The sequence below is a fragment of the Rhopalosiphum padi genome, chromosome 1 (assembly GCF_020882245.1).
Source record: "Rhopalosiphum padi isolate XX-2018 chromosome 1, ASM2088224v1, whole genome shotgun sequence".
Classification (NCBI taxonomy): Eukaryota; Metazoa; Arthropoda; class Insecta; order Hemiptera; family Aphididae; genus Rhopalosiphum; species Rhopalosiphum padi.
This window is the reverse complement of record NC_083597.1, coordinates 70,107,265-70,131,364: the sequence shown is the minus strand read 5'-3', so window position 1 is coordinate 70,131,364 and position 24,100 is coordinate 70,107,265. Positions and strand designations below refer to the sequence as shown.

Below are 24,100 nucleotides of genomic sequence, written 5' to 3'. Positions count from 1 at the left end.
CCTTTATACTCATACTTGGTGCAAATAGAACATAAATTGGGATAAAATTCCCCTCGAAATAAGTCATCGTATAGTAGCTAATAGCATTGAGTACAATATATACAATATAATATACTTATTACTCAATAGTAATAGGTAATATTGGGTATCCCTCTATATATTATATATTTATTATTTAGTCATTTTTATCTCATAAACAACATTTTTGGAGTAGCATTTTTCAATGCCAAATATGTACTTTAATGCGACGATTCGCCCATGTATTTAATTATGGTGGTGTGTCGTGTGTGTCAAGTGAATAATTATTGAAATTCTCATTTGTAAATCTTAAAAATAAACTAATATTATATGGCTTTGTGATGGTTAAATTCACCATATAATTATGGAGCTGGTCATTATTTTATCCCATCTCCATTATAAAAATCTAAATGATGGCACTAGTTCTAATTTTGTGAGTTGTGTTGACTAATTTTTAAATTTTACCCCGCCAAATGAAATACTTGTCGACGACATTGCTTGTCTGGCTTTATATAAAATAAAAAGTATAAACTTTCGAAATAAGGTCTCAACATTTTACAAAAAACACGATAAAAATAGAGGTAAAGCTCACGGAGTGATATAATATAATGCCATTATTATGGTTATAACAAAAAATGAAGATCGAACACAATATAATTACGTGCTTCAAGTCATTGGAGAATATCGCTGAAAATATCCAAACAGTTTGAAAATTAAACGATCTTAAATTAAATTATTTTTTTTTTTGTGTGTGTACCTATAGGTACTAAAAAATATAAATTTAATATTTAAATTTAATTCGAGATTATTTTTATCGAACAAAGAAGCTAGATTAATTTCTAAAAACTCTTTACATACAATGTATAATATTATTGTAATTATTTAATGCATATTATAGCTATAAAACAAATTAGAAATTTTGGAAAAATATTTTTTTAATATCAAGTTATTTGTTAACTATTATTATTTTAGAAAATATTATATTTCAATTATAAAACTGTTTATAATGCTATGGTAGCTTAAAATTACTTTCTTACTATAAATATAATTTAGGTATCTAATATACTTACATTGGTACTATGTTTAAACAAAACGATTACAACGAGAAGATATTAATCAAATATAAAAAATGAGATCACAGTTAAATTTAAACAAAAACGCATTCTAAAATGTTAATCGACATACCCAATGGAAAAACAATTTTGTATGTACACTTGATTTGTATACCTACATACAAATTGAAATCAGTTTAAGGGATAAGACTGAAAGAAATCCAATAGATATTGGAAAATAAAGGCCACCCAAATAGATATATCAAAACTCTGAAATTACTTTTTGTTGATATGACAAAAAAAAACGTCAAAGTTTAGATAAATATTTTATTTCTATATTAGTAGATATTATACTTCCTGTCTACAAATATCAATACAAATATTCTATACTCTATTTTACAAATGTATTTTAAATGTTGCAATTTACGACGTAGATACTATAGATACTAATACAAATACTAAATACAAAATAATCGTAATTATAAATTAATTTATATAGGTAAGTACTTACATCATAATATAATAATACGAGTACCTATATTACATTACATCATTACAATCATTACATGCGAACGAAACAAAAACATCTATATGGCTATACCGTAGAATTGATTTTATACGATTTCATCAAACCCCGCGGTAAATTTCAAAAGCATATAAATACCGGCCAATTACCAACCCTAAGACACACAGTGGATAAAAACAATTTTAAATTATTTTCTAAACTATAGTTAACCAATATAGGTATTTATATAATAACTGATAAGTATAGGTTTTTGGTAAAAAGTTTAAAATAGAGTCACACAATATATTAATATATTATATTAGTATATTACCTATATAATGTTTCTCCGGATAATTGAGCGTACTGCACAATAAGGGCTACATTTTCCTCAAAAAAAATCAAATAAGTATAATAGTTTAACACAACCCGATTTCATAAAAAAAAAAAACTTAAGAAATAATTCTATACTTAACAAACTTACCATGCTAATTCATGTTTATTATATTTATATATGCATGTAACATAATTTATAAATATAGGACGTTGAAATAAGATAGAAGATCTAATTTTTTAGGTATTATATATTACATATTACCTACTTATACTGCAATTCAGCGATAGAGGTTCAGTGTTTTCAAGACGTTTTGTAAAAATTGTAATCGCCGACTACGGTGATTTTATCCATTAATTATATTGTATATTGTATTAGTAGCACCTATACTCATTTTGCCAATGTTTGCTCTACATTATGCCGAAACTCGAAAAACTACAATACAATGATAAAAATTTTACAAAATCAAAAAAAAAATGTGAACTACAGAGCATACCTATACGAACGTCAATATCATTGTAGACTGGTCTACATAAGCTTTACCTTCCAACTATACGTATCATACTTAACATTTATTTGATTCACTTCTACAGTTCTACTTGTCAACTGAAACAATATGCCCTATTCAGTATTCCTCGGTCCTCGGGTTTAGCAAGCGGTAGGTAACTATAAACTAGGTAATAAGTTCCCTCTTAATGTCAAATTGTCAAAATTAGAATTACAAATAAATCGCGCATAATACTTAATAGTTCAATAAGTTTATAACATATAAGAAAAATGTTTATAAATTATATGATATTTAAAAATGAAAATATTTAGTATATTAACCTATTTTTAAATACCTAATACAATATTCAATAATATAACATACCTAAATATAGGTAGGTATAAGGTAACTATGTAAAATGTATATACGTTTTATAGAATACTAATTAATAAAAAAATAAAGATTACATGTTTATAATAATGGTAATAATTATGATAATAATTTAACCATTATTTGTGTTTGCTTATAGAATTGAATAATATTCCATTCATTGAACGTATCTGAACCTTAACTTTTAGCAATATATTATATACTGTAAGCATATAGTCAAATCAGACATTATACTAAATGATTAAGACCCTAAGCAGATAGTCAAAAAATTTAATTTTTATGACATTTGTCTATCCACCTAGACATTTAATTAAATGTTTATTTTAAGTCAGGTAAATAATAAAAATGAAATATTTTGTATTATTTTAAAAATGTAATTATTTTTGTTATTATTTACTTATAACTATTTTATAAGAAAAAACTAAATATTATTTAAATATATAAATAAATAAAGGTAATTACTATAGGTAAACCGGTTGGTCTTTTTTTCAAAAAATTTTTTTAAATATTCTAGCAGAAAATTCCACAAAATAATAACATGTAAGGACAAGTAAAAACTAAAAATGAATAAAATATTTTAGTTATAATATAACCCTTTTGTTCATTTATTAAACTCATACCATCACACCTAATTAGTTATTAGTTTATCACCTATATTTATGTATAGTTTAAGTTTGAAAACAATAGTAATGAAGGAAACAAAACTAAAAATTGTTATACATAAAATAAATAAATAAATAAATAAAAATAAAAATAAATAATAAGAAAATGTTAGTTAAATTTCTAAAATAATACAAAATATTTCATTTTTATTATTTACCTGACTTGAATTAGGAATTTAGTTAAATGTCTAGGTGGAAGTAAAATTGCATAAAAATTATATTCTTTGACTATCTGCTTACTAAATTGCCTGATTTGACTATATGCCTACGACACATACATTATACTATATATTACAATATGCATATAGCCCAATTGATAAAGCCAAATTGTTATTAATGATCAATAAAAGAAAAACAGTTTGTTAGTATTATTAATAACAATGTAAATTTTATTTAAAAAAATATGTATTTAAATGTAAATGTACTTATCATTAAATTATCAAAATATAACAAATGATAGTTTTATTCAATGATTTTAGCATTTCCAACTAACATAACACTGGGAAAATACTAATATTGTACCTGCAATGGAAAACATCACCTTCTTAGCATCTTATGGAATAATGGAATGTTTTTGATTTAATCTTATTTATTATTCTGTAATTTTCTTTACAAATAACATTATTAGTAAGAATCTATATGTAAAAACCATAAACATTAGAATGGTAGGAACATACGAGAGAGAAACAGAGATGAGCTTGACTCTAGGGATTGAAGAACACAAAGGTAAATAATAACAATAATTAGACAAACAAATATATATAATATATATATTATACATATACATACATACATATATACGATTATTATTTTATTTTTTAAAATTTTTTATAACTAGAATAATTTAATTTTTTTCCCATGGTAGAAAAAGGAGACTGTAACACAGCGTTCACAAACACTGGACACTTATACACATATTAATAAAATGCACGTTTGTATACAAAACAAATAACAGCGCGCGAAACGTCGTCAAAATTAAACAAGAACAAGATAACCGAATACATAATAATATCTCCGACACATATATATATAATAATAATAATTCATACAAAATGCAACGTACGTAAATAATTATCTTAGTCCTGACTGCATGCATACACAGATATTATAATTCTATTACAAACGATACATTGGATTCATTGGAAAAAATGCACTCAACGGCTGATGGACAGATTGTAGAAAAAAAACTGCATATCTTATCGCCTAACATCCCCCCCCCAATAATAAAAAATATCAAAATAATATATACTCCTGTTGTGTCCGGGTGAGGCTGTCGTGGTTTTTTTCCCTGCGTTTTACTTAGCTCTTTCTCGGTCTTAATTTATTTTTACTTTTTTTTTTAAATATTATATATATTTCTTATTTTTATTTAAATTTTTTTACAGTCGGCTTACCTACCAGTGGTGTTATGGAAATATAGTTTATAAATCATTATTTATATTTTAATTATTATTATTCGTTTATTTAATTTTTTTTACTAACCCTTTCACCAAACTATTCTATGATAAGTTTTGAAATAAAAATTTAATTTATTTTAAGAAAAAAATATAAAGCGTACAATTATTCTATTAATATTATAATGCTAATTTTTGTGTTATTTATTTACGGCTTATGGGTGATCTAAATACATACATAAACATATTATATTTTTTCCTTGTTTTTTTTTTTTATCTAATGACTTGAACGCCTCAAAATTTGTTAGAGCCGATAATTATTCAAACAGAACTTTATGCAACAACCGATTCCACACAAGTCAACATGTGTAGTTTAAATTATATGCCATTGTTGTTTTAAAGAGAAACAATAATTATATTTTGTGTAAAAAGTATTTTTCTTTAAATTAAAATCAACACAAGTATATGGATAAATTATTAAAAAATAAAATAAGGTATTCTTATCATGAGCTTGTATTAGTTTTTTCTTACGTAATTCTAATAAAGTAACTATTACAAGCTTTAAAAATAAATATTAGACATAATAAGAACAATTTGTATATGCGTTCATGTCATAATTATAAAATGATTATTTTGACCAGGAAAAAATAAAGCCCAAAAATGAGATTAACTATAAAAATGAAGCACTCAAAGATATAATAATAATAATAAATAATAAGAATAAAAACTAAAGACAAGCACAATAAAGTTATTTTCATTATTATCTTGTAATATCAATTTTTGGTTAAATGTAAAATAAATATGACGTTATTTTCACAATTTCAAATTGCCAAAAAAAAATTAAATAATAAATGGTTTATATTATAGTTCTAAAATACACATAAATATTGAATAGTCCGTTTTTTTTTAATTTTTTATTTAAGTTGTAAAACATGTATAATTATTGTAAATAGGGATTGGTGGATATCCAGCAGTAATAAATAAAAACCCCATTTACGTTTTTGTACAATTAATATAAAATGTGTTATCATATCAATCAGCCGTTTTAATTTCTACTATAACTAATATATATTTGTTGATATATAATATGACAACATCGGTAATGGTTCAAGATATAAACGGCCGTCTGTACGGATTTAACTACTATTACAAATATAAAATGAATGTATAATTATTATAAATTTAAAACGAAAAAAATAGATACGGGAGGAAATGTGCCCACGAATCTACAGATATCTATCCTATAATAGTAATAATAATGTTTAATAATCAATTCACTTTCAATTATTTTGTAAATTTTTTTTTTATATTACTTATTTAAATGCCCATGAAGTTGCTTTAATAATAATAATAATAATTAGTGTTTCACGACATTTTTAAAACCGAATAAATTTTAGTCAATAATTGTTTATATTTCCCCCAGTAACCGAACTATGTATAATGAATCTTTGGTTAAGCGCTTCGTAAAGCTTGGGGTTGCTTGGTCAGAGCGTTCTTGTTCTAAAAATATATTATTAAATTTAAATATAACAATAAAACTGTATATAAACTATTGTGTAGTGTATAAATTACAAAAAAATATTCTATTGATGTGAATCACAATGTTTTAAGTCACAGACAGTTATTTTGAATTATAATTTTATAATTATATAATGCCCATAATAAATTGAGTATGTGTTGATTATTCAGTAAGTAAGTCTAGAACAAGATGCTGGAGACAAAATTGTTACATGTCAACAATATATATTTTTAATATTATTATTTATAATTAAATATAGTATAACAATTATTTTATGGACTAGACCTCCTACTAGTCCATTTAGAAATGCTACTGTGGCATTGTTTAATTTATGTAAGTGGGGGATGGATGGATTATCGCTAAATTTGTAGCCAGGTCAATGTTTCAACCTAGTAAAAGAGCATAAAAAAAAAAAAAGGTAATAATAGATTGCGTTTAATTTATTTTTATGGGAGAAGATGTTATTTAGAAATAGCAAAAAATGTTTTATTTTGTTTTTAATTTTGAGGGTGTTGTAACTTAGTTTGAAATTTTGTATCTCCATTTTCTATGTAACCCTCCTGGGAAGGGAGTGCTACATCCTACCATAGTTATTTTTTTTTTTTTATAAAATTTTTATAAATATATAAATATATATATAATATATACTTTTTAAATATAAAAAAAAATTAACAAAAAAAAAATTAATAAATTAAAAATTAAATAACTTTTAACAATTTATCAAAAATAAATTTAAGGAAAAAAAGGTATTTTTTTTTCAAAATTTTGTCTCCCTCTTTTTAATTAAAAAAAAAAAAACCCTAACTTTAATCATGTATAAAAAGAGCCGATTGTGAAAGGTAGATAGAGGCAAAAATCGTCTTTATCTATACCCTAACAATCGTTTGTACTCTTGGTCACGCAATCAGTCACATCCCCTCCTTTTGACCTATAAGGTCAACAGTAGCTCTTAATTTGTTGTGAGGAAAGACAGCCATTAATTCCTGTAGCAAATAAACCGACAACAATAATGTATAATGTGAATATCATTATTTGTTATGTAGAAATATTTAACGCCGGTGGAGGAGATATATTTGCCAGGAACTAATGGTAACTGTCATCGACTCACTGTTGTGGTGTTTCTGTGGGTCTGCTGTTGCGTTGTTGTGGACGTGGCACCGGATTTGCTCCAGATGCAACCATTGAACGAATTCTTCTTTGAGCCGACTAAAATTAAATTACAAACATTTTATTATATTAATAATATTTATTAATGAAACCATTCAAAATATAATTTTCACTTACTTGCGTAGCCAAAAAGTGACCAATAATGTGTACAGTAGTAGTATCTTCTGTGCCATCAGTTGATCCTTGTGTTGGCAGTTTAATTATAGATCCAGTAACTCTTTGCAATTCTCTAACATTTGATCCTCCACGGCCTATAATGCGACCAACTTGGCTACTAGGCACCAATATTTCTACCGTCAATCTAACTTCTTCGTTATTTGGGACAAAACCTTCATCCCGCAACTTGTCAAATATCATACCTTGAGCCTATAAAAGAGCAACAAATAATTATTTAAATTGAAATATAATATATTATAAATAATTACTAAAGCTACAAAGTTGATTACCCAAAAAACATAAAATAATAACCTATAAAAAAAAATGTAAATAAGATCTCAACAACGTTGCAACTGTAAAATTTGACATAATTCAATAAATCATAAATGAGAAAAAAAAATTGTGATCTTTCTTTCTTGTGAAATTGGTTAAATACCCCTACAATAACAAAATGTGATATTAAAAGGCCGAGAAAATAAAAATGGTTAATTAAATTTTTTATTATATGATATTAAAAACATTTTTAGTTAAGAAAGCGTCATCGGAAATACTTAAAAAAAAAAATTGAACTATCAAGCTCAAAACAATAATTTATTATGATAAAAGTATTTTATATTATACCTTCCACTGAGAATCAGCTGTACCAACAATTGTTACTTTTCGGCTAGCTTGTTGTGCGCTGTTTGCGTCACCTGTGCTGCTACCCGTTGCTCCTTGTTTTTCATTTTCTGTTGATGCAACTTTGACTGATGCACCACTAAATCTAATCATACTACGAATATTGGAACCCTTAGTACCAATTATAGCACCAACGGCACTGTTTGGTATAAACAAAAATGCTGTTTCCTAAAATTAAATAATATTTATATAGGTATGTTAAATAAAAATAACTCGGGTGTTATAAAAAAAAATTATAATAATTTGTAAGTATACCTGAACATCTGCAGCCAAAGCTGGATTAATTGGCGGAATGGTAGATGGATACATGGGAGGATATGGTGCTGGTGCAAATTGTTGATAACTAGTTGGACCACCGCGGCCTGGATAAGTTATACCTGTTGCTGACATCATTGCCATTGGATGAAGTCCAGGGAACATAACAGTTTGAGGCTAAACAAAAATACACAATTATAAGGTTAGGTCAGAAAATTTAACCATATTAATATTTAAATAATAATTGCAGAGTAAATACTTACAGCCATAGATTGTAGATCATTTTCAAAACTTTGTCTGAGCTTAGCGCTAATTTGAGCCTCTGCTTTAGACATATTCTCTATTGAGCCTTTGACAGTAATTATCCTTTCGTAGTTGAAGCTGTTGATGTCATTTATGCTATAATTATTTTGAATTGTTGATTACTATCTAATTTTTTACAAACATGAACATGTTTGTACTTTTTACTTACCTAGATACAGTAATTTTTGTTTCAGTCTCAGACATAATTCTCTTGATCGTATTACCCTCCTTTCCAATTATTCTACCAATCAGATTATTATGAGCCAAGATTTTCAGTATCACATCACTAAAAAATTTAATTATAAAATCCATATTAATTTATAAATGTGTAACACATTATTTCTTAAATTTAATACAAGAAATTAGTCATAACACAATTTATAATTACCTTTTATTAGTGTTAGTCGCTTCTTGTTGCATGACTTCCAAAATTTTTCGACATGCGTTAGTGCAATTTTCTGGATTACCATAGATGGTTATAGCTTTTTCCAAAGATCCAACATTGTCTTTTCTATGAACATCCACCCTAGAACATAAAATAATATTGTTATTGCCTAATTTATAACAATAATATACCAACGTAGTCAACCTTCTTTATTAAATAAATTAAATAATACTTAACAACATATATTTTACCTGGCTCTTGTCTGCTGTGTTATTTGTCGAATTGTAGAACCACCACGGCCAATAATTGCACCAACCATATCGCTGTGCACTAGTATACGTAAAGGGAACTCTGTTTGCCTATTCCCAATAGTAGGAGTAGCGCCAGGGGCGCCAAAGGTCCTTTGTCTTATAGCACTACGATTTCTCCTTTCCATGGCTGGTTCAACTTTAACCTGGCAACCCTCAAGCTCTAAACCTGGCAAATTAGCTAATGCACTATAAAGTCAAAATACACTAAATTAGTACCTAAATGTAAAATACATTGTACCCAGTAGGTACACATTTGAAGTTAGAAATTTGAATACAAATATTCTAATAATTGTATTATTCTATCACATTCCAGATCATGTTATGTTCATTATAAAAAAAAAGGTATGAATCCATATCATGAGATCAAAAATATAATACCAAATTAAATGGCCAGAAGTTTACAATTTTGCACAGTTACACAATGTAACATCAAAGAGATTATTCTGGGTCCTAATGTCTCTGAACAGTACATAATGACATGGTGGGAAGGATGGGTTGTAATTTGTATGCTCACTTGTGTGCTTGTTCGGTAGATTCGAATGTGATCTGTATGACCTGTGTTGGTCCATCGCGTTGGCTGAGCTTTTCGATGTCTTTGACTTGACCGAACTGCAACAGTATCTGATCCAACTGTTCGAATCGAACGCTGCTGGGCACGTTGCTGATTACGATCTTATTGGCACTGGAACGAGAACGAAAACAAGACTGAAGATTATTAAGTGCCGGCACGAGTAAATTGGAAGGTGGTGGGACCACGTGTGTCCGCCGTGGCGTATACCACAACGTGTTGTGCAATCGTGTCGAGGGTGCAGGAGGTTGACGGACGACGGTGATGTGAAGAACATCGAGAGTATACCTAAAATAATGGTCGACATTGTTGCGAAACGACGTCCTCCTCCACCGCCGCCGCCGCTACCACAGACTTCAGACTTGGCGCAGTACTACACCTCCCTAATCAGTAATTCATCAGTCCGACCCTACACCACCACTACACTGTGACGGTTTCTAAGTTTCTGTATCTACTACCGTGTCGTACACTCGTACGACATTATAAACATTAACTCTGGGTTGTCGTGCATCTATGCTACACTTTTATTTTTGTTTATTTATTACCGTTGTTGTTCATTACTAATAAATAGGTAGATACTAGTGTATTACTACAACTGACAGTAGTTGTACTACTTGTATAACTGCTTTATTTGTATTATACATTTATACACACTACACAGTTATCGTCAACAAATGTATGATAATGATATTATTATTATTATTTATTGTGTACAAAAACATCGTAAAACGATAGTGTGTGCGTGTGTGGTATGTGTATTCGGTTGTGTTTTAGTGTAGGCGTACGTTACTGCGTTAGCGTTATCGTCATTGAGTTTTCGATTTCGCAAACGTCGGCGCCCGACGGGTCGACGGAAGAGACGAAAAACGAATTACAGGGCAGAGGGAGTGTAGGTGGCGGCGCCGCGAATGCGGTCAGACAGTGTTGCCACGTCGTCGCCATCGCAGGCACCCGGCGTTTGCAGCCAGTTTTAAATACACGTTGCCGGTGTTTTTTTTTTTTTTTATTTTCACGTAACCCACTGCGCCGGACACGGATCCGCTTTGCCCGACAGTGTGACCGCCGATTCTGGAACGCTCCCGTTATCAATCAATCGTAAATACTATTATACAAATTAAATACTACGTTTTATTATAATGCCGTTTTGCACTATTGTTAATGACATTATTGGCATTACCGTAATTCGTATGATATAATAAATAGAAGTTAAATAAGGAAATTAATAAGATTAACGAAACGCAAAGTAATTGTCAAAGAAGAATTTAATAGCCCCCTCCGAGTGGCGGACCGAATCGATCCACGGACGAAATAATATTATTATATTGTGGTCGTGGTAGTAGACAGCTGCTGCTACTTCTAGCGAGTTCTAGGACAGAGCACGATTTTGTTTGTACGGCAGGGGTGGTATGTACCATACTACCATGTTATTGGTATACTATGTTTATGGCAGCCCCGGTATGGCGACGGTATCAAATGTCGAATACCCTACCCAAGTACCCAATGTAAACCGCTGTCCTTCCTTCCGTAGTTCCGTCAGTTAACACACGTTTGTATGTGACGAGCGGGAGATATACCTATTGTACAATTTTGGTCGGAAAAAAATGAGAAATTAGAATGATCGACATGAAAGACGAGTCCCGGTCTCGTGTTCGTCCATGATAATACAACTATAAAGGAAATTCGGCGATTTTAGCAAATTAGCTATTTGAGAAACATAGTAAACCACCCAAAGATCGAAAAAATTTTACTTGTCGACTTTACAAAAATAATTGTCACGATAATTGGATACACATACAAACATACACACACACACACTCATGAGGGGCGTAAAAGGTACGAAATTATTTTTAAACGACTGTTTAATAATTAATTAAATATCTTTTGACGATGACGCAGACTGCTCTAATACTTGAAGAAACAGATTGGCAGATAGAAAAAGAGAGCCCTCAGTGATACGACGAGAAAATGACTTATCCTTAATAAGACTATTACTAACTTATTACGTTTCGGTATACCACTTCCCGGGTGTAGAAAAAGTGCATAATATATGTTGTTATAACGCAATCAGACTACCTGAGTAGAAATTATTAGACGCAGATGTGTGTGGGCGTAGTGTTGTGTACACTAAGCGCGCACAAATACAAGACTGCCAGTATAGAACGGAACCAGAGCTTAAGCTTATTCCAACCTGCCGCTACTTAAACATTGCAAATATATGCAAGATCAAATCGAAAATCTGATCAAACCCACAGAAAACAACCATCGAATAACGATATCAGCGACATAAGTGTCGTGAAGTACCTAAGGATTTTTTAAACATATATATTTTTTTTGTTTATTCTCTTTGAAACGTGCACACGTTTAATTCTATGAACGAGAAATAAATAATAATACAATTGTTCGGTACGATGACCGATGACTACGTTGATCTTATACATTGAAATGAAACAATTTTATGTGAGTACACGACTCATTCGTCAAATTATATGTATAGTTTAATTGATAGATTTGAATAACATGAAATCAGTTAATAATAATCAACCTAAACATTTAATGAAAAAAATTATAGATTTTTAATAATGTAATTAATTTTAACTCTACACGAATTAAAAAATATGCACAAATTATATAAACTTACTATGGTACTCAAGGTATATATAACATATTAGATATATAATCAAATCAAAACAATTATTAGCTTTATACCGAAACTTTACATCCTAACACATAAACAATACACCAATATACTGTTATACATCTATAACACTTTATTTTTAGATAAAAAAATACATTGATATCGTAAGAAAAAGATTAACAAACAATTTCTGTTGATGGCAAGAAATAAAACGCCAATAATGACAATAATTTTTAGCATTTCGTTTGGCAAAGTAGGTAGCATATATCTTGTCAATAAAAGAAAAAAGAAAAAATTGAAATATGCCCGCTGTATATGATTTTGAAATAATGGCGTATATCCGTGGCATTTGGCAAGCACATAATACACATTACTACATATTTTACTATATATTATGTTATAATTGTAATAATGTGTGTATATATATACCAAAAACATAATGTGTATTATTACAAGTTCGTATTATACTTTTGTTATTACTTTTTAATTATTATTTCCGGCCATCATTCTTCATATATTATTTTTAACTTATAATTGTACGTTAAGTCATAGTAAATAATTGTTACTGTTGTCGTAATTAAACCTATATAATATATAAATACGCGATTAAAGTGGCATAAAATGAGTTATCGTCAGGTAAGATATCGGACGAAAGAATTTGAAGGAAAAATAATTATTTTAATAATCAATCCATATAGTAACAGTAAAAAATTAAAAATTAGCGAGACAATTTAATATAAACAATAAACATATTATATAATATACATATATATAAAGTACACATAATTAGTACACTTTTTTGCCAATTTATCAGACTACAACTACATCACCACCAGAAGTTCTGGTCCAGAATGTTACTTATAATAATATATATCAGAGCGTGATCATGTTATACATTATGTCTCCACTAGACACTCAGTATCATCTCATGGTATTATAAATAAAAATATCACCAACTAGTACCTACGAACTAATTATCGCCACCACTTAAATCGAGTTTATGTTTTAAAATGATAAAAAATCAAAATACTGGTATCAATCATACAACAATTATCTTGATCTAAAAATTAATAAATACGTTATATTTGAATACCTATATTAGCAGGGATATAACTATCATAAGATAATAAATTATTATATTATTATTTATTTTACAATATTACAGCGATTATCTAAGACGTGATATAATATTACTGCTGTAGCGCTGTATCGCCAGGGTACAGGATGGTTATTAATTATTAATTATTATATACCATTATTCAATGGTTAGTAACTTATTGTAGGTACGGAGTAACTATGATGTAAATTAATTTCATTGCGGGAAGGTTTCATAATTTAAACTCAAAAATATAATTGAGAAAATTCAAATCGGCACACACCGCTTTTCACACACGTTCAAATTTTGTCAACAACAATAATAATATAATTTGAACGAATGTTACTCGCTCCTCTGATGAATCACGCAGTAACCGTCGACACAAATTGTATATTTCAAAATTGTTTCCAATTTCCAATGATAACCGGTAACGTTATCACTACGCCGTCTGACAAAATGACAATTAGACCGGTTTACTCCAGTAGCTTATACATGTAGATCAAAAATAGCCGTAAGACGGGGTGGCGCTGCCATATCGACAAAGTCTAATTTTAAATTGCTAGGAATTTGAGATTGACTTGAAGAATACTCCCACCTCGAGACGAATTAAATACTAATTATTTATATAGTTTATTATTTTGATCGTGTTCATAAGTAATTCTCATATTATACATAATCAACGAATTTTGATTTTATGTGGTATATTAAGTCACTCATGCTTTAAAAGTTTACAATACATACTGTTTGTTATCCGCTCATTGATTGTATTTACTATTAGTTATTACAATATTATTACCATGGCGATTTGACAAGTCTATAACTATAAAATTTAAAGATGTAGAGTCGAATCTATACATTTACCCGTGTTACCCCCCCCCTATCAAACACATAAATACTAAAATACATATTATTAAATCATGGTGAATTTGACGTCTGCAATAGATAATAATTATAAAGGCTGTGAATTTGTAGGAAAATGAATTTTTTTTTGTGGTTGTGAAACATAGCTTTGTAAATGTATAATTTGAATTATGTAACAACAAATCTATTTACGAAATTTTTATTTTGCATTTTTTGACATTTTTTAGTTTTTTAGGTAATTTTTTTTTGCTTTTTTAGGTCATATTTTCATTTTTTAGTTCATTTTTTGATATTTTTAATTAAATTCCATTAGTTAACATAATTGAAAACCTTTTAAAAAATTTAAAAAATGTTTCAGGCAAACAGCATTATCAAAAAATCAAAATTAAAATTAAATCAACTTTTTGTTAAATAAATACATTTTTATGCATGTAATATACTAATATCAATATAACAATTAAATTAAAAATCATTTTAAGTGCATTTTGTTCGATAATTGTTGAAATTTTAAATGGATTTTTAAGGTTTTTTATTGCATTAAATTCACAGCCCTAATAATAATATAAAATAACTCGGCGACGTGTATAAAACAAAAAAATATCAATCTATAATATATGTGTATATCGTGTTGTAGGATGTAGGTGTTCAATTTCAACGACGACAAATATTATTGATGTTTCAGCCAGTAATATATATAACCTTATAACGTCATTATAATCGTATAACTATACATAATATACATAATGTAATATAATAAGTAGTGAACGTGTTATTATACTTATATTATATTAAATTTACAATACTGAATAAAAATTCATAACCCATTTATTCCATTCTACGCTGCACATAATAATACGCATAGGTAACTACCACCTAAATAGTTGCTATCTATATACATTTGCAATGCGTTTAACACGTACTTAGGAAAATACACTAATTTACTTTGGTTCATTGTTATTATTTTTTCCGTTTTGAAATGACACATACACCATATTCCGTTCTCAGGAAACTGTCAAAAACCTACACCATGAATGTGCGAACGCGTTTTTACGAACGTCGAAAGACCTGTATGGGCTGTATGGCTATATGTGGTACATTATGTTTTACGTTCGAATGTATTAGGAATACAATATTATTGATTCAAATAAAATATCTGGACTGACTGAGTATAAAAAAAAATCCAAATGAATATTTGGACGATTTTTACTGTACAATAAAAATATCGTGAGTTCTCTGTATCTACTATAAATAAACTATTCAAATATTTGTAAATGTATGTTCAGTTTATATATATTACTTACCTAATTAAAATGTACTAAAACGTATTACTACAGTTTTTTTTTATTATGAACTGTTTTCGTTAAACTTCAATAGGTAATATAATATAATATAATATGCAAGCAAATGATAATGTCACAAAGCCGAAAAAAGTTTGAAATAAGTATTATTTTTTGAAATGTTTGTCATAGTCTTTATGGCTGGCTGTATACAATTTACGGGAGGAAATGTACTTAAAATATACGCGCCGGTGAGTTCATAAGCTCCATCGTAATATCGAATTTCAATAGCTCTTTAACAATATATAGCTTATTTATAAAAACCCTTGAAAGCTCTATTTAATAATAAACGCGCGCCATATGCATATTGTTATATAATTCAAGTATCTGTGCGTTTCTGACCAAAACGGAGTCATTAAAAACATACAGAAGTACGCCCATCATGATTTAAGGGTAATAACATTTATTTTAAACTACAAAAGAAAATCAATATTTATTAATTTATTGCCAACATGCATAATATAGGACATGTAGTATTCATGCGTACCTATCATACCGTCATATTATAGACTTAATACATTTGGCGGTGAGATGGGTTTTATTTAATCATAATTATCACCTTTGCAAATATTGTCGTCATCGTATAAAAAGCGAAAAAAAAGTATGAAGTTATATAAATTTAAAATTTAAAAATAAAGTAATAAAAATTTACACGACAGCGACGATAAAAGTTTATATATTCTATTATAACTTATAAATTCTAAGTATTTACAACAATATATAATAATTATTATATAATATGTCGTGATATATGAGGTACGTTAAAAAAAATAGTCTTAAAAGTTTATATATATTATATACAATGTATAATAGTTATTAATTATATGTAAAAAAATATAATATTTTTTAATTAGATATATTTAATATATTTCATATATCTAGTTAGTTATTTACATTTATCAGCTATTTATATCAATATCCTGTACATTAATCATATACATTGCAAGGACTTCAAAAACTTATGGTAAAAATTTTATCCATGGATAAATAAAACATAATAAATATAAATATCGCCTTGTATATTTATATACCTAGTATAGCTATATAATAATTTTAGGTATTGATGTTGAAATTTCAATAAATATAATGAAAAATAAAATAAATTTAAATTAATATAAATAAATATGATCTGGAATAATATAAACATTATGCATACATGCATTTCGGGAAAAATGATTGTACAGGGTTGCACCATATTAAAGAAGTTTGTACCATTGTAATGAATATAACAGGGAAATAAAGATACGAATATTAACATATATATTATAAATATTATAATAGAGAAGATCCTAAAAAAGCAAAAACTTAATATTCTAGAAATATAACACAATATAACCAGGTTATAATTAAAAAAAAATTAGATTGTTTTTCGTATAGGACTGGTTTCTTTCGATTTCAACACTTGTGTTAAATGCCAAAGGATATGTATATTATATCATATACCTTATTAATATAGGCTACTGTATTGAGTAATGAGGCAAGCTAAAAGACATAAATGGGCGGATCAAAAAATAGGGGGATATTGTAAGTCGACCTTGAAATCTTATAGGCACTAGAAAGAATTTGTTTTGTGCACATGCCGCCAGGGGTCATTGCCTAGCATTCAAAATAAATATTTCCTACACACGCACACGCCGGATATACTATACAAAATAAATACACTATCCTCGATAACGTTGGAAAATTCGAATTCCACGAGATCCAAAATAATGTTTCGTATTATATACATAATAAAATATGTATTTATAATACTGTAAATCTAACTGAACCAGATGAATAATTGAAACTATCAGAATACAGGTTAAAAATGAGGGAATAATTTTTAAAATACGACCGTATAAAGTAACTTTATAAAAATGGTATTTTATAGGTATATATTTATCATAAAAACGGTAACTTGAAATAGCTGATACATATAAATATATAATATAATAAAAATTCAAAGCGATTAATTAAAAAACAGTATAAAATCGCTGTATACTAATTGAGTCCCAATACCTGGACGGGGAAAAATAATATACTAATTATTAGTAATTAAGTCCACGGTTGGAAAATCATAAATATACTAATTGCGTCCGATGATTATTTTGAGTAAAATATAAAAAAAACCATAATTTAAGTATATGGAGACAACTACGTGATATCGTTGATATCCATTTTATACAATGTTTATAGCACATTTTTGTACCAATATAAAAAATGTAATTTTATCATCACCTATATTCATTTAATATTTAAATTATATTATATTATAGCCATATTTTATTATGTAATAAAATATTTAAAAAAAAAAACATTTTTTAAGTCTGTAAAAATGGAAAGGAAAATGTTTTTTTAAAGTTTGACAGGAATTAGTATATTAAAACACGGACTAAATTAGAATATACCTTGAAAACCCCAAACTCAATTCATCCTAAAAGGTTGTATATGGACTCAATTCGTATGCAGGCTACATAATATTATGAACTGTAGTAATTTTAATTTATATACACCTATAATATACCTATATAAAAAGGAAAACAATTCTAGTTCATACTTAATTGCATAAAAAAGTATAACTGCGTCTTCAGAAATAACGATTAACGAATCGAAAACATTTTTAAAACACATATTAGGTACCAAGAGACACGGCTTTTTTCTGGAAATCAAATATTTAATATTTTAATGAAGATCCTAATAAAAGTTACGCAACGATTTTTTGTTTTTTACTCGTTTAAACTTAATAATCCATAATACCATATAATAAGATCCATACAATTAGCAATCAATACTAAAAATCGAAATTTTCAATTAATAAGATACATAAACGCCGTACAATTTACTCAATTGATTCGTTCAACATTGACAAGTTTAAAAGTATAATCTACATATGTAATGGTATACTTAAAATGATTGTAAAACAATTAGAGATATATGAGTCACAATTCTAGACTTTTAAGTACTAATATGGCAATGTCATTTAATATTAAATAAATTACTTCAAAATGGTTTTAGAGTATTTAAAAAAAGAATTTATTTTTCTTTTGAATAATTTACAATATTTTATCTGCCTGTGTGCTATTTTTAATACGTTATAATAGTCATGCCATGTTTGAAAAAGCCACAGCACGCTTATATTAGTATATATATAGTTTTATAACACTCTAAGGTCAAAGTCATTTATGTTATTATTTTAATATTTTATGTTATTTATAATATAGGTAGATTATAATATTATATACATGATTAAGTTTATGTGTAAAGATTAAAGACTAAATAGATTACAGCTAGAGATAATAAAATAACTAGGTGGAAAGAAGGGTCCAAAGAATTTTGAGTCTTATTCTGACTATTAGACGAACTTAACACAGTCATGGTCATTTATATTTTGTAAGTCTATACACAATATTTTATATTGTTTTGAAAATAGTTGACACAAAATTCCCAAAATTAATTTCGATCTGCCCTTATTTTAATTCTAAGCTACTCAACAAAAAAAAGTATAAGTATTATATTAACTATAAATGTATAACTACGTATCATATTTACCAACTACGGATAAATATAATTTTCAATAGCAAATAATACATTATGTAACAACTGATGCATTAATTCAAAAATAGTTTGTTCACAATAAGGGTTAAAAAAATTAATGTTAAACAAGAATATTAATATAATTAGTTGAAATGAACAAATATTTGAAAACATTCCATTTTAATTGACAATTTTTAATATAAATCTAAAATAACATTCAAATGCATTCGATTAAATGTTTACAATAATAAATATTTAATCAATCAGTATTGAACATTGAATCTACCTGCTTAATTATTTATTAAACTTCGGATCACAACACTATTTTTTTTATTATTTAATTTTCAATAAATGTATTAAAATTAACGATTAACACACTTGTACAATAAATATTATGTTTTTACTAATGAAAACTTGCAAATTAATGTAATAAACATCATGAATTTGATAACATTTTGGTCACATGAAAATTCAATTTACATCTGAACTTCACTTATTAAACTATTTGTACATTATTAATCACATTACTTTAATTAATAAAATATTTGTAAAATTTAATAAATTTATATTAAATACAATATACTATGATATCTGCAGTACTTGGTTATACTTATATGCGTAGTTAAATTTTAAATTAGATATTATTTTTTCGTGGGCAACATGAAAAAATAAAACACTGTAAATAATTTAAATATAAAGAAATTAACTAGGTATTATTTTATTGAAAAAATATAGTATTATAGTACCTATATTGAAATAAAAATGCTCGAAAACAAACAAAATATCGTTCAATAATGTTATATATAATAAATCTCGGGCTTTATTAGTTGTCATAATTGTATTTGTCAACTCAGGAATTCTGTCGGGCGAGCCAAAAGTTAGTGATGTAAGTAACTATAATATAGTTTGTGTACAGACTACAGATTATGACATGAAAGGTTAGGTTAGGTTAATTATGTCTCGAAAAAAACTTAACTTGGTTTTCTCCAAAACATAATTAAAATTTCAAATAGTAGTACGTCATAATCGAGGAAATAATGAACCATAATATCTCCATACTGGCATACATAACTATTTTCTATTTTAGTGGATTTCAACTTTATAATTAACAAAAAAATTCGAAAATTCGTTGTTATGATGCAAGGCGAGCTTGGTTAGGTTAGGTTAGGTTAGATAGTTTCTGCAATTAACACCATAACCAGATACAAACTGTTGATAAAATAAGGACTGTTTTTAAAACCAGTAATAAAATTGACAAGACCCAAGCGAGGTTGATAATATTTGCGAAACGCGGTGCATTGCAAAATGTCTTCTGGAGTCCCAACCGCCACAATGAATATTGTCAACAGAGTATAAAACTTAATAATACTATTGTTTATTGACAGATGACAGTGCATACTTATAACGTAGTGTACACCTGCAGAGTACCTCACTTATACGCTATATTTAATATATTTTATTGCTGTACGCAAAACAAACAATAATTATATAACATAATTTAAAAATAACAAAACGCTTTATAATTGAAAAATTTACGAAAAAAAATGTATGAAGTAATCGTTGTTCGAAAACCATACGTATACAACTAAATAACTAAATTTCAGCATAAAAACAAAATATACATACATAATATTCGGTTATCATAAATTAAAAACACTAAGTACATATAGCTACACAGTACATTCACAGTAAAATGACTATAATAGTTATACAGTATAACTAGTAAAGCTGTTTATTAATTATCAAATACTTTCTTATGTTCAAATGTTTAAGTTTTTGTTTTTAAGTAAGAAATGCAGTTTTGATTTAATACCAAGTGATTTTTTAATAACAAACTATTCATTAATTCAAAAACTATTATTAATATTTGAAAATTTTTTAAAATATTTTTTTAAAGATTTTTTACTTTCTCGAATGACAACATACATTTTTATATTTTTCATTTCATATTCTAAATGTATTCGAATTTATTTTGTTTTCTTAAATGTAAATCGCATAAAAAAATATTTTCAAAAACGTTAATATAATTTTTGAAATAATGATTGTTTGTGATAATTAAATAAGAATCATTCTGTATTATAACCGTTTTTTAATTAAAATTATAATTAAATAAATAAAACAAATCAATAATTGAATAATCACGATTGAAAAGCATTTCACATTCACTGATATGTATTTTAAAACTAAAATAATAAACAAGTTTTAATTTATTTTAATCTACCAATTGTACATTAAATCGGAAAAATAAAAAAAAACATAAACTACAAACAAATTTAAGAAAAAGTTAAACGAAAGTTTCAAAACAAATCTAGACACAGCAACGCAGTGTCTTAACACATGGTTTAATCTTGAAAATCCTATAAACTGATTATAATTCTTTGGCAGGTTACACATAAATTTAATATATTTACTGGCCCCATTACGAGTTTAACATTAATTGGACTGTCAAATATTTGAAAACGTGTTATACTCTATTGTATGTTTATGGACCCTATCTCAAAGATGTTAAAAATAAATAACTTTATACGTATACTAAATATTTAGATAGATAATATTATAACTATTAATCACGGTAGTTTTGTTTTTAATTCAGGAAATCAGGACTGAGAAACAAGTATAACACAATATTAAATAAATAATATATAATGACATACGACAACGAGTATAAAATTATATAAATATAAAAAAATAAACAAATCTAGTTAACTGTAGTAATTAAATAATAAGTGACGAATACTATATATTATCTCAAATAATAGTTTGACGTATTACAAGTTATAACGAGTCTAGGTGTATATACACATCTATATGAACTAAAAGAAATATTAAGTCTCAATAAACATATTATTACACTATAACGTGCGGAGATAGCAGTTAGTATAATATTTTAATGATAAATCATAAATACGATAGGCGCTCGACGACTGTTTTGTAGTTATTGCGTGCGCGTATAAACATAGTACATAGGAAATGAATATAATAAGATCTATTACCCCTTGCGGCGGCGACCACCATCATATCAAAAACACCGGGCCGTGGCGGCGGCATCGTCCCACGCGCAAAAAATTACCTCCTCCCCCGCGTCATATAATTCGCTTACCCCTTTCACCGTACGCCCCCACAATAACGCACACGCGCTGTTGAGACACACGAGCTATATGTTCGCATATATAGTAGGCGGTGCGGGCACGTGATTGTCCAGCCGCCGGTCCATCCCGTAAGCAGGATCCACACCCCCGCGCTGTACGGGTTATTGTGGATAGAACGCGTGCCCCATTGTACGTGCCTCGAACGCACACGCCAGTTGAAATTATAGACGGGATGATAAAAAAAACGCGAAATACACGGGGGCCACTCGCACTATATATATTATATATATATTATAAATATATGACATATTATGAAGATACGATAATGAAATATAATATGCGAATCCGACCTCCTATTGACTTGCTGCTGCAGTTAGAGTTTTTTATTTCTATTTTTGTTGCCACATCTCCCCTCACCCATTCATTTTTTTTCGTTATTTCATCTTTTAGCTCTTTTTTTCTGTTTAGTGCTCGAGAGCTAGTTCGTATACGATTCACGAATATTTAAATATACATACAATATACACACAACATTAATATATATGCACGACTTGCCGTAATATATAGGTATTTATATAGACATATACCATCCCATCCTCCTAAATTGCGCAGAGAGGTGATTAAAAGTTGATGAAGGCCGAAGGGGATGCCACTACCATTATAAAATTATCGATTAACGTGATATATATAATAGGAATATAAATATATATGCCTTGACGTATCCCCGCCCCAAACATCACCACTGTGCATGTATGTGACATCGACTAAGTCATAATATTATACCGGCCATGCCTATAAATTTGTTTTTTTTTTGTTATTACTCGAGCACTGTACTTGGTATTTTGATGTAAGCATACATTTCCTTCATTCAGGCAGGACCGATAATTTCTAATCCCAATCTGTTTAATAAGTGAGATAATAGAACTTAACAATTGGGGCAGACTTGAGTATAGGTTGGTTATCGGGACAGTTGATTGGGGAAAAGATACCTACTAGTAATCTACGAATTTTCTTATATCGATTGTTCTAAAATCACTACGATATCAATTGAAAATTATGCAACGAAGCATAATATATACTTAACCTATTAAAAAGGCTAAAATGTTAGACTAGGTAGGTAGCTATAACATGGCTAAAACTCTATAATATCAAACCTAATGTTTGATATCATCACTCACAATTCACAATTATAATAATATAACGACAAGCGTTCGTAATGTAATTTAAAAATCAATAATGATGATATTAAGAATGTATGTTTCGTTGAGTTATTTACAAGACATCGTCGTGAAATTCGTGACAAACATTTTTATTTGAAATAGTAAAAGTATATAGTATATAATATTATATAAGAACGAATAATATACAAAAAAAGTTGAAATTATTTT

At 27.7% G+C, this 24,100-nt stretch overlaps 1 protein-coding gene across 7 annotated transcripts in view; it reads right to left on the bottom strand.

The window, feature by feature from the left end:
• Positions 1-4,188: 4,188 nt before the first annotated feature.
• Positions 4,189-24,100, bottom strand: part of LOC132932134 (insulin-like growth factor 2 mRNA-binding protein 2) — a 48,785-nt gene continuing 28,873 nt past the window's right edge. For 6 of the 7 annotated variants that reach the window (XM_060998364.1, XM_060998366.1, XM_060998367.1 and 3 more), the window contains 9 exons: positions 10,128-10,295; positions 9,554-9,799; positions 9,306-9,443; positions 9,087-9,203; positions 8,878-9,013; positions 8,615-8,791; positions 8,303-8,527; positions 7,643-7,891; positions 4,189-7,564 (listed from right to left, as the gene is read on the bottom strand). In XM_060998364.1, coding sequence (XP_060854347.1) covers positions 7,463-7,564; positions 7,643-7,891; positions 8,303-8,527; positions 8,615-8,791; positions 8,878-9,013; positions 9,087-9,203; positions 9,306-9,443; positions 9,554-9,799; positions 10,128-10,295 — 1,558 coding nt within the window. In that variant the 3' untranslated portion in view covers positions 4,189-7,462. The remainder of the gene's footprint in view (positions 7,565-7,642; positions 7,892-8,302; positions 8,528-8,614; positions 8,792-8,877; positions 9,014-9,086; positions 9,204-9,305; positions 9,444-9,553; positions 9,800-10,127; positions 10,296-24,100) is intronic. The other variant, XM_060998365.1, reaches the window with a different exon arrangement.